The sequence below is a fragment of the Galleria mellonella genome, unplaced genomic scaffold (assembly GCF_026898425.1).
Source record: "Galleria mellonella isolate WM207_F2 unplaced genomic scaffold, CSIRO_AGI_GalMel_v1 utg172, whole genome shotgun sequence".
In the NCBI taxonomy this organism is placed as follows: domain Eukaryota; kingdom Metazoa; phylum Arthropoda; class Insecta; order Lepidoptera; family Pyralidae; genus Galleria; species Galleria mellonella.
Window position 1 is genome coordinate 4,816,300 of NW_026442015.1, and position 12,387 is coordinate 4,828,686.

The window sequence follows — 12,387 nt, forward strand, 5'->3', positions numbered from 1 at the left end:
TTATAATTAACATCTTACCTATTTAGTATATTAAGAGGAAATAGTTCCCTCATTTATTAAGATTAAAAATATTTTTTATTTAAATATTTTTTTCATCTTGATTTTTTTTTATGCAAATTATAATGGCAAACAAGTTGACGGCCCACCTGATGGAAAATGGTAACCGTCGCCTATAGATATGAGCAGTTATGATTCTACCTCCTAATTTAAAATGCAATTGCAACTAAGAAGAATGCGAAAAAATCGATTGTTATTGTTCAAACTGAAATTAATTTTAATAAGTTACTGATTTTTTCAATTTAAAGTTCATTTTAATAAGTTATACTTAAGTCATTTATTTCAAATACAGATATATATATCTACTTCTTGTGCCTTTAAATTTATTTCATAATAAATCGTTTTCAACCTTCACAAAATTGCTATGGGTTCGGCACTGAAGTGAACCGTATCCATTTCAAAAGAATCCTCAAAATTTGTACAACTGTCGATATCACGTGACATACGTGGTTTACTTGAGAATGTTTTCAAGTTCTTTAAGAATTTATTTATAAGGAACATTACCTTAGAAGGAATCTTACGCCGTTAATATTATGCACACCGACGATCATCTCTCGTGGGAATTAAGTCTGGAAGTATGTACGAGGCCAACATTTATTTTGTCTGCAGTTTAAAAAGTCCCTCGTCTACATAGGCCAAATAACATTGATTAATAGATAAGGACACATCCTTATCTAGTAATCAACGTCACAACGTTTTAGGAGTTTATCAATATATATAATAAATTTGTAATTCAACGACGTCTGTGCGTAGAAAACTTATAAATAAATAATATGAGTGATTTTAATAAGAGCAAAACAATATTTTTTTTTACTTTTTTTCTCTCTGAATATTTGTTCTGTTATCACGCAAAATCTACTGCACCAAATTGAATACGATTTCCACAGCTATGTACTACAAGGTTTTATTAAAAATTAGGTGTATTTTTTAACTATTAACTAACTTTAATATATCAATATCTCCTAACTGACATTAATAAAATAGTTGTAGACTTTTTTTTTTAACTTATAAAAAAATATTTCTATATGTAATAAAAATATTATTACATGGAGAAATTATTTTTTACATCAATTTGAGTATTTATATTAATGATGCTGACAGTACAGCTGTTAACTGTCCACTGCCGAATACTCCTCCTTGAGGATTTTTTTATGGGCGAAAATGGGATGGTAACCGCCTGCGCTATACGCTGATACGCTGGCGGAGCACCAGTGAAGGGTGATAGATGAGAATGAAAACGGGCCAGTTAGCCCATCATGATGAATTCGTCAAGAATTAACCATGATAGTTTCCAGGGGGAATCGCCAGGAGGTCGATTTAGTTTTTTTTTTACAACACAGGGGGCAAACCAGCATGCGGCTCACCTGATGGTAAGTGACTACCGCCGCCCATGGTCACCCACAACACCTACGGCATTGCAGGTGTGCTGCCGGCCTTTTAGTTGGGTATATTGCTAGCAATGGGATTCTCAGTCTCCATTACTAATAATCCCTTTCCCCCCTCCTTGAGGGGATGTGCCAGTTTGTTTTCTGTGATACTTGTGAAAGTTTGTTAGTTTTTAATGTATGATAATGGAATGGCAACCCCGCCTGCGCTATCGGTATACACTGGCGGGGCACCAGTGAGGGATGATAGGATGATGAATCAAACAATAAATCAATCACGATGGTTTCTAGGGGGAACCACGAGGAGGTCGACCTAACAGGGTGTATTGCTAGCAGCGGGGCTACTAATCTCCATTACTAACAACCTCTTCTCCCCCCAAGTGTGTCGGTTAGGAGGCGTCATTAGCGGTTAACCGTCAAATGGATTTTTTACTTCCAAAATTACACAAACGAAGTCGCGGGCAAATACTGGTCCTGTAAATATTATATGTTTAACGTAGGCAGGCTGGTCCGTCCTTATCAGTTATACACGGACATATGGCTGTAGGCGGACAGTCTGTTTGTTTGTTATTGTTTGGCTTGCTAATATTTATAAATTCGAACATATTATGTATATTAAATATTGTTGTTATAATCAATTTCTAACTTACTTCCCGGGGGGAAGGGGATTGTTAGTAATATTTTTTTTAATGGGTGAAAATGATATGGAAACCCCGGCTGTGCTATCGGTATACACTGACGGGATACCAGTGAAAGGTGATAGGTGAGAATGAAAAGGCAGGTCAGTTAGCCCATCGTGACGAATTCAACGACAAATTAGTCACGATAGTTTCCAGGGGGAACCGCGTGGAGGTCGACCTGATAGGGTATATTGATAGCAATGGGAATTAATCTCCCTATTACTAACAATCCCTTCCACGCCGGATTGTTAGTAATGGGAATTTGCAACCCAATTACTAGCAATATACCCTATCAGGTCGACCTCCTCGTGGTTCCCTCTGGAAACCATCGCGGCTGATCCATTGGTGAATTTGTTACAATTGGCTAACTGACCTGCTTCATCTTCACTTATCACCCCTCACTGGTGCTCCGCCAGTTTAAACTAATAGCGCAAGCAGGGTTACCATTCAATTATCATCCATAAAAAAAACTAACCCCCCAGTAATGGGATAGATACACCGTTTATAAATGAAATGAATTTGAGGTACCGCGGTAAAATACTGCACTGCATGTTATGTTATGTTAGTTACTAGATTGGTATGTTATTTTAGAAATTCATAAAATTAGTAAATAATTGAATAGTTTTATAATATCTAAAATCAAATGAGTAAGTAACTGACAAATTTTATAATTTCCAAATTCATAAAATTAGTAACTAAATGACTAATTAAATAAATAATTTCTAATTAATAAAATTGATAAAGAATTTCCAATTTTTATAATTTCCAAATTTATAAAATTGACAATAACATAAAAATGTAATGAAAATAAAAGTGCTACAGTAAAACTAACGATTCGATAATTCCTATGCGGAAAATTTAATACGTCTTTGTTTATTGTTTAAAGGTATAAATACTTAAAAGGAAATTTATGTACATATTGTTTTATGACAGTATGGATAATCTCGCATAGAAAAAGCGAAATCTACGTCACAATTATCCTTGTAGCAACATAGTTGGGATTTGATAGATAAGAGCTATATTTGATCTTAATATCTCGCCTCTTTATACACACTATGCAAACGTAGCATAGATAGAGACAGATATATCTGTATATTGCACTAATTAACGGCTACACGTAGATACGGCCTTAAAAGGAGATACCACAGATATCGATTTAAATAGATGGCGCAACTATAATGTAATTATTAGTTGTAAATTAAGACTCAAAAGAGCGTATTTAATTTAAAATGGGATTCAGAGCTCATAGATAAAATTTAACACAATTACTGGAGCACCTAAAATAGTACATGACCATTTACCATCAGACGGGGCTGTATGCTATTATTGGCGACTTTGTGATATAAAAAAGGTTTGCTCTAAAATTGTATATGTTTTAGAACAAACCTGTATTTTTTTAGGCGATATTTCTAATAGTTCTGTTGTGAAATATTCGATAATGTAATCTTATATATAAAATTCTCGTGTTACCAAACTCCTCCGAAACGGCTTTACCGATTTTTATGAAATTTTGTGTGCATATTGGGTAGATTTGAGAATCGGCCAACATCTATTTTTCATACCCCTCAATGATAAGGGTGACCATCCCCAAATTTTTTTTTTTATTTTTTAACAAATATTTCCATTTTAATTTATTATGATTTAGCATTGAAAAATACATACAACTTTAAATTTTCATCGTTTTACGATCAACCCCTGTCTTTTAATCGCGATTTTTATATTTCGCAATAAGTGGTAAAACAACGTTTACGGGGTCAGCTAGTAATATAATATAATGTAATAATAATATGTTTCGCGGTAAGTTTGAAAGTAATGCGATTATCTAGAATCCACATGAATTAAAATACATACTCATGATGGAGAAAATTTATATGGTGGCTGTATCAAAAACAGTATGGATACTATGTTACGTATCCTACTACATATATGATCATAGTAAAGATCCGTCAGTATTCTACGACTATGACGATATATTCCAGTAAGTTCTTATGGGACATGGTAGGGTATAACTCCACTTCAAGTGAGTTGGAAAAGGGATTGGTAATAATGAGGATTAATAGCAATACACCATGTCAAGTCGATCTACACGCGGTTCCACCTGGAAACAATCGTGTCCAACTCCAAGAGAATTCGTCACGATGGGTCAACTGACCTGCCATTTCATTCTCACCCATCATCCCCCACTGGTGCCCCGCCAGTGTATACCGTTAGAGCAGGCGGGATTACCATATATATTTTAATAAATGAATGAATGAATGAATATTTATTTGCAATAAATATGGTAAATACACAGATAGATAAAGTAATATTATGTCCACATATTTAGCCACAATTAGGCGTGCAAAATTTAAAATATTTAAATATTAAATTAACAATTCTTAGAAAAAAAAAACAATATGTCAAATACAGTTTCATGTCAGTTACTGTACTTCATCTCGTTTGATATTAATACGTATTAGTAGGTATGTGATTAGTGTCAACAATATTATTATAATATTAATTAACTAGCGGCCCGTCCCGGCGTCGCACGGGTGGACATTTTTACATTTTAAAAAGTGGCCATTAAGGCTGCACACGCGACGGAAGCTTAAAAATGGAGTAACTTCTCCCGTTTTCCCAACATTTCCCTTCACTGCTCTGCTCCTATTGATCGCAGCGTGATGAAAAGTATACTATAACCTGCCCAGGAGTATGAAGAATAATTGTACCAAGTTTCATTAAAATCCGTCGAATAGTTTTTGTTTCTATAACGAACATACAGACTTACAGAGAGACGACAATTTTACTAATTGCATTTTTGGCATCAGCATCGATCACTAATCAGCCCCTGATAGTTATTTTGGAAATATATTTCATGTACAGAATTGACCTCTTTACAGATTTATTATAAGTATAGAGCACTCGTTTCACTTTTAATTTCATAAATTCATTAATTTAAGAGAAACAATGGTTAATAAGCCATTTTTGTAATTGGGATTTAAAACAATTAGTTGGTAATTTTTTCAAGTGCTGGGGAATTTTATTATAAAATTTTAATAGACATAAAATATCAATTAAAAGTGTTTAATATAATCGGAACATCCTGACATCGATATCCGTTCGAGCGCCTTCTAATTATGCTCGAACACGTCGAAGGGACTTTTACAGGAGCTAGCCAAACAGGCTCCTCTTCCACTGTCATCGGCTTGGCATTCCATTGATTGGTGTCATGAGCCAGTATCCGGACTTGGATATATTGACTTGTAAAGTTGTCGAGTTTGACAGAATTATAATAAAATATTTAGAAAATGTCCAGTTATTAAATTTTATTATGAAATATTGTGATTCCGAAGGGTCGCCTCCATTGGAAAACTGTCAAGCTGCCCATAGTTAGTAAATTTAATAAATTTTTATGTGATTAATGGGGTTTACACCCATGTTAGTCATACAAGATTTTTTTAATTTACTATGTCACAGTCGACATATAAGGGCCTACCAACGACATATTCTTTCATAGGGATAATGTGGTCGACTCTGAGACGTCACTTCTCTTAACCTGTCTTTGAGGTTGGAACTATCCCTAGTTAATCATTATCATCACCATATCTGCCTTTAACTGTCCACTGATTTACATATGCCTCCCCTTTGGGGGGTTTTGTCAGTAGTTGCAACGCTTGGAAGACGGATTGGCAACTGCTGTTAGGCTTTGGAGATATTTTGAGAACTACGCTGCTGTCCATACCTCGCCGTCCTTTAGTTGACTCTTACGACACCCACGGGAAAGGAAGGGGTGGCTTATTCTATGCCGGGACCACACGGCAACGGCGGTACATAGTTAGTAATAATGTCTAATCTATCATTGCTAGCAATGTACACTATCAGGTCAACCTCCACGTGGTACCCCCTGGAAACCATAGTGAACAATTCTCGTTGAATTCGTCACGATGGGCTAACTGACCTGTTTCATCCCCGTCTATCATCCTTCACTGGTGTATACCGATAGCGCGGGTGGGTTACCATTCCATTATCACCCATAAAAAAACCTCCATGCGGCCCCCTGGGGGGAGAAGAATTGTTAGCAATGGAGGCCTACCATCTTTCACTGGTGTTCTGCTAGCATATATCGATAGTATAGGCGGGGTTACCATTAAAAAAAATCATCTTTACATTTAAAATTTGATATTACAACAAAATCTTTACTTCAAGAACCAATATGAAGTAAATTTATAATAGAGTTAAGTCAATATTATTATTAATTTATTTTATGGCCAACGGCCCGTCCCGGCTTCGCACAGGTGGACGTTTTTACAACATTTTAAACAGTGATTATTGTGACATAACGATAATAGTTGGACATATAGTGTCGCGAAGTTTTTTGTAGTTATTGATATTTTCATCAATATTGTAGAACATACTTTTGTTCTATCACCAATAATTTCTGCAGCGCATGCGACGAAAGATATTTTATAGCATTTTTTTACACCTCGAGTTACGTTACTAAAATTTTAGTAAGGATCCCTAATCTTTCCTAGCAATAAATATAGCCTATGTTACTCAGGATGAATGTAGCGTTCTAATGGTAAAAGAATTTTTGAAATCGGCAAAGTAGTTTTTGAGCTTATTCATTACAAACATACATATACCACATACAAATACAAATCTTTCCTCTTTATTATACTAGTATAGATGGATTCATAAAATACAAATTTCGAGAAACTAGTAAAAATTAAAATATTACATAGGGATAGATTTATAAAATTGGCGTCGCAGAATTGGTCCTAGTTCTTTTGAGCGATCCAAAATATTACAATTGGCATGAAATTAAGAATAACAATGTCGCGGGTACTAGTATATTATATTTATTTATTGGTGAGACGGCTCGCTCTTGCCTGCTTTTTTTTTATCTCACACTCAGCGTCCAACCGGAATAAACCGGTGTGAACAATGACCTTGAACTATACTAAAAATAGATGAGTACAGACGTGAATAAAATGTTTCAAGTGTGTAAAGTAGATTCTAATTATTATAAATTAGCAACCCGCCCTGGCGGGGGGAAAGGGATTGTTAGTAATGGAGACTGAGAATCTTATTGCTAGCAATATACTCAATCAGGTCGACCTCCTCGCGGTTCCCCCTGGAAACTATCATGGTTAATTCCTGATGAATTAATCATGATGGGCTAATTGGCCTGTTTTCATTCTCATCTGTCACCCTTCACTGGTGCTCCGCCAGCGTATCCCGTTAGTGCAGGCGGGGTTACCAAACCATTTTCACCCATCAAAAAAAAACCCGCCCTGGCTTTAGACGAGTGCAATATTTGTTCGTATAACTTTTAAACGTTTCAACACATTTTAGTAAGGCTGTTATTTTGGCGTGTGTGAAAGTACTGCGCCAATATTCCCAAAGATTTTTAAATGAAAGTATTGTAAAATGTATTTTACTTTTAATATAAAACCCAACTATTGGTTGGGATATTACACTTAGATATAGGATGTCGCGAATTTTTTTTAAAGCTAAATATACTGAATATTTTTCCTATATATTTTATTCGTTTATTTCAAACCGTTCAGGCAGCGCACGCCATATTATAGAATTTTTGTCGACTTCAATTATATTTATTGTGAATAATTATTGAAAATATATATTTACCAAAATAAAAAAAAAGTAGTCTTCAGCACTCAGGAAGAACAGAACCAGAGGGAGACTTTGTACAAAAGTCGTTTGCTTGGGTACCTCTGTCCCATTCGTGTTTCAACCGTGAAGCAGTTGTGTTTGCATGGCTGTGTTTCTGTTTGAAGGGTGGGATATGGCGTGAATTTACAAGGTATAGAGGAATAACATCTGAGTCCTCAGGAATGGCAACGCATAGGGAGTATCATGGGCGAAACAGCATACTCTGTTATGTCCATGGTACTGCTCATGTCTATAGGCGACGGTTACCACTTTTCATCAGGTGGGTCGTCAGCTTGTTTGCCATTCTTAGTTGTATAAAAAAAACGTGCTTTTCTAACAGTGAAAGAATTTTTAAAATCGGATCAGTAGTACCGAAGAATATCCCGAAGATTTAAAAGTTCTTGTAAACAAGTCTATTTAAATAAAGATGCTATGAATCGGTACTGAACATCCAAACTCGCAAACTTTGCCTCTTTATAATATTGGTATAGATTACTGATTGTTTCCCGCGGCTTTCGCCAGCTTTGAAGTCATTTTAAAATTCAAGATGTTTCCATATAAGAATATGTTTTTTCTATATCAATATGAATAGTGAATTGTATCGATTAAAAAATAATCGTCGAAATCGGTAAAGGAGAATACGTACCTATTGTAATCGATTGTATCAGCAGATACGGACGAGTTCTTCAATACACCATTCTTCTTGAAGAAAGATCGTGGTTTCTTCTTGCCAATTTCTTCTGAACTTGATCCGATGAAGAATATGGTGGACGAAGCCAAGTCGTTTGATTTGTCCATATTTAGAGCTGAAATGTAAAAAAATATGAGAAGATTCTTACCAGAAGGAGACTGTACAAAAGTTTCCTGTAAGTCGGTGGGGGGAGGGGCAGACTTCTTACTAAAGGGCATATGCACTTAGTCTTCGCCATATTATTTTGCGTTCTCACATAGATGGACACTGGACATTACTTGGGGTGAGCATAATCCATCCCCCCCCCTCCGCCCCCAATAAATACGCCTTTGAAACAGCTCTGCCACGTCTGTCTCCTATTAGGGTAGGCACGATGGTGTGCTTGCATGCCCACTATGAGCAACAATCTTTACTAAAAAGATTGGCCTATTACGGGTACTTTTAATTTGGGCCAAATTAAATGTAACTACAACTGTTTCGAACAATTCTTTAAAACATACACTTGCTTTACAATTGGTATAACACATAAAGTCTATTTTGCACTATTCTTGCGTAGGGAAATCATTTCTTAAAAAGATATTATAATAATATTAATATATACATAAAGACAATACAAATAAATACAATAATAAACATAATTTCTAATTATTATTTGTAAGCCAAGCGCACCGAGGATATCCGCGAACGCCAACAACGTATAATTTCATGGTCTCCTATGGGGTGGAAAAGAGATTGAATAGTAATGGGGATTAGCAATCCCATTACTAACAATATGCTCTATCAGGTCAACCTCCTCGCGGTGTGCTTTTGGGGGGGGGGGAATGGATTGTTAGCAATGGAGTTTGATAGCCCCATTGCCAACAATACCCTATCAGGTCGACCTCCACGTGGTTCCCCCTGGAAACTAACGTGACTAATTTGTTGTTTAATTTGTCACAATCAGCTAACTGACCTGCTTTCATCGTCACCTATCCTCCCTCACTGGTGCCTCGCCAGCGTACACCGATAGCGCAGGCGGAGTTACCACTTCATTATCACCCATTAAAAACATATTAAATTCGAGTAAATTTCTTTGAAATTACTACATTAAAATCTAGACGTTCAATTCAAGACAATATACAACATGTTATATAAAATTGTAAATTCAAAGTGGGACGCTATAGATCTGTTAAGGCATGTTTCTTTAAAAACAGGAGATAATGAGAGAATATTAAAACTATTTCATGTATTTTACAACAATGTACATGAAATAACAATGTAACATTTAATGATCCCCTGTTTCGCATGTACAGACTGTACAATAATTGTAATGACTTGGACATTTTTGTTCAGAAATTATTTATTATTATTATCTTAAGACTGTAAAGAATCTGCATTTAATATAATTGTTATAATAATTAGGTAATTACTATAACAATAGAATAACCGTCTACTTATTTTACTGAATAATACATTTTAAATAAATAAAAATATAAGTAAATTATGTACAATAAAGATTTTACAATACAATACATGGTCTTGTTTTTTTAATATTTATAATACATAGATGTAAGTTGTGTATTCAATTGATAGATTATATTTTTATACATATAGCTTTGTGTAGCAATTAACGGTGTACAATTTTAAAACAATTACTTAGTTATAAAGCTTTATACATTGAATGTAATTAAATGTATAAAGCTTTAATATTTAATTTAATAAAAATGAGAATTGTATCACTGTAGCTGTGCCTAAATAAACAAATAAATTATCGCTTAACCCAGTGTTTCCAACCTTTTTTGTGCCATGTCCCATTTGAACATTTCTAAAATGTTTGTGCCCCTATACATATTTTTTCCCGACAAAGTTTACTTGACGACTCTAATCGCCCAGTTGTTATTTTGGTAACGTCAAAATAAATTATACCTAATAAATATTAACAGCATTTTTTTAATTAACTTTTTTTGTTAATTTTGGCACTGATATCTACTCGTAGCATTTAAATGGTTCGGAGCAAGAGGGTTAAAATCGTTTCGAGACCATTTTTTATTGCCCACCTTAACTATCAAATTGCCCCCCTATGGGGCGTGGACCCTACGTTGGGAAACACCGGCCTAACCCAATAATGTCCTCTGTGAGTTATTACTTTTATTTTGACTGTAATGTTCGCCTCTCGTGTCACTTAAAACTTTGCCTATCACGCCCAAGGACAACACGCATGCCAACTTGTAAAAATAATATATTTACTCATCAAAAAGTGGAAAAACTGGTCAAATGTGAATTGAATTCACATGTCGAGGGTTCTGGTTATAAAATAATTTATAAATACATGGTTTTCATGTGCTGTGTGGTTCCGGCATAGAATGAGTCACTTTTTCTGCCCGTAGGTGTCGTAAGAGGCGAGAAGAGATTAAGGGAAGTCGAGAGATGGGCAGCAGCGTGCCTCTTAAAACGTTACCTAAAGCCTAACTGCAGCTGTCAACCTGCATATCAAGCGTGGCAACAAGTGGCAAAACAAGTTGTTTGATTGATATGTATATGTATGTGATTGTGTATATATGTGTGTATATATGTACTGCAAAAGATGCTTTTTTAATTATAAAGCACTATCATACCTACTTGTACAACAATTAGTCCATTATAAGGGGGAGGCCTATGTTCACAATTGCATATTATTTATTTAATAAAATTTTATTTAAATTTATAGATCTGTTTACTGTTTAGTGTATTTATTATATGTTTACTATATTTCTTGTATGAAATAGACACCTCATAGTTGTTATTTTTTTTTATGGGTGAAAATGGTATGGTAACCCCGCCTGCTCTAACGGAATACGCTGGCGGAGCACCAGTGAAGGGTGATAGATGAGAATGAAAACAGGCCAGTTAACCCATCATGATGAAGGAATCAACCATCAGAAATTAACCATGATAGTTTCCAGGGGGAACCGCGAGGAGTTCGACCTGGTTGGGTATATTACTAGCAATAGGATTCTCAGTCTCCAATACTAACAATCCCTTTCCCCCAAGTTGTTATTATTGATACTACAATTCATAATTTCCTATTTTCTATTCTTCGAACATAATTTTAGTTAAAAACTGACGCATAACTAAGTTTGTTTATAAAGATTTTTTAGTGATTATATTGTTTACTTGTTTCCGTTATATTTCTATATATTTTTATGTCATTATTTAAAAATTTACTTAGCGAAGTTCAATTTGCTTCACAAATAAAGGGGAGAGGAGTTAATTTTTCACATTTTTTAGTCGAAAACTTCGGGACAAAAATAATTACAACTTAACAAACTAGATTTTAATTTTCTTTCCTAGGCAATCCAATTGCCTAGAAAAGAAAGTTAAAATATATTTTCAATGATTTCTTTATAATATAACATCGATAGCATGAGTTGCTCAGATATAGTGCTGTGACAGATGAACTAATGTACATAAATAGACAGACAAAGTCTCACCATAAGAGTTTATTTATTTTTATCCTTTATTGTACACACTAATTATACATAAAAATATGACAGAGGTAATCAAATATTCAAAAGCGAGCTTAACTCTAAAAGAGTTCTCTTCCAGCTACACCCAAAGTGGAAAGGAGCGTCAACGTCAGCGGGTAGTGCGGTGTTAATTTTTCCTTTGTACCATTTTAATAGGGAACCCTCAAAATGGCGAGTTATTACAAAGTTTATGTATGTATGTATGTATGTATGGTGCAGTATATAACGACGCCCTGTTAGATGGAGAGACGATTTCAATTTCAAAAAAAGAAGGGCTTTTTAAATTTGACTGTATTTTTATGATTGTTTTTCACCGATACTGATGATTCTTTTTATATATGTTTTTCTCGGGTAAAGTAGTGGATAGTTTATATTTATAAAGAATATTATATTTATTTATTTAAATAACTTTACTGACCATAAGGAAATATCGTACA

General features: G+C 34.7%; 1 protein-coding gene across 2 annotated transcripts in view; it reads right to left on the bottom strand.

Annotated features, from left to right (window-relative positions):
• LOC113514209 (P protein-like) overlaps positions 1-12,387 on the bottom strand; it is a 62,564-nt gene that overhangs the window by 42,425 nt on the left and 7,752 nt on the right. For both annotated transcript variants that reach the window (XM_052892981.1, XM_052892980.1), the window contains exon 2: positions 8,421-8,580. In XM_052892981.1, coding sequence (XP_052748941.1) covers positions 8,421-8,572 — 152 coding nt within the window. In that variant the 5' untranslated portion in view covers positions 8,573-8,580. The remainder of the gene's footprint in view (positions 1-8,420; positions 8,581-12,387) is intronic.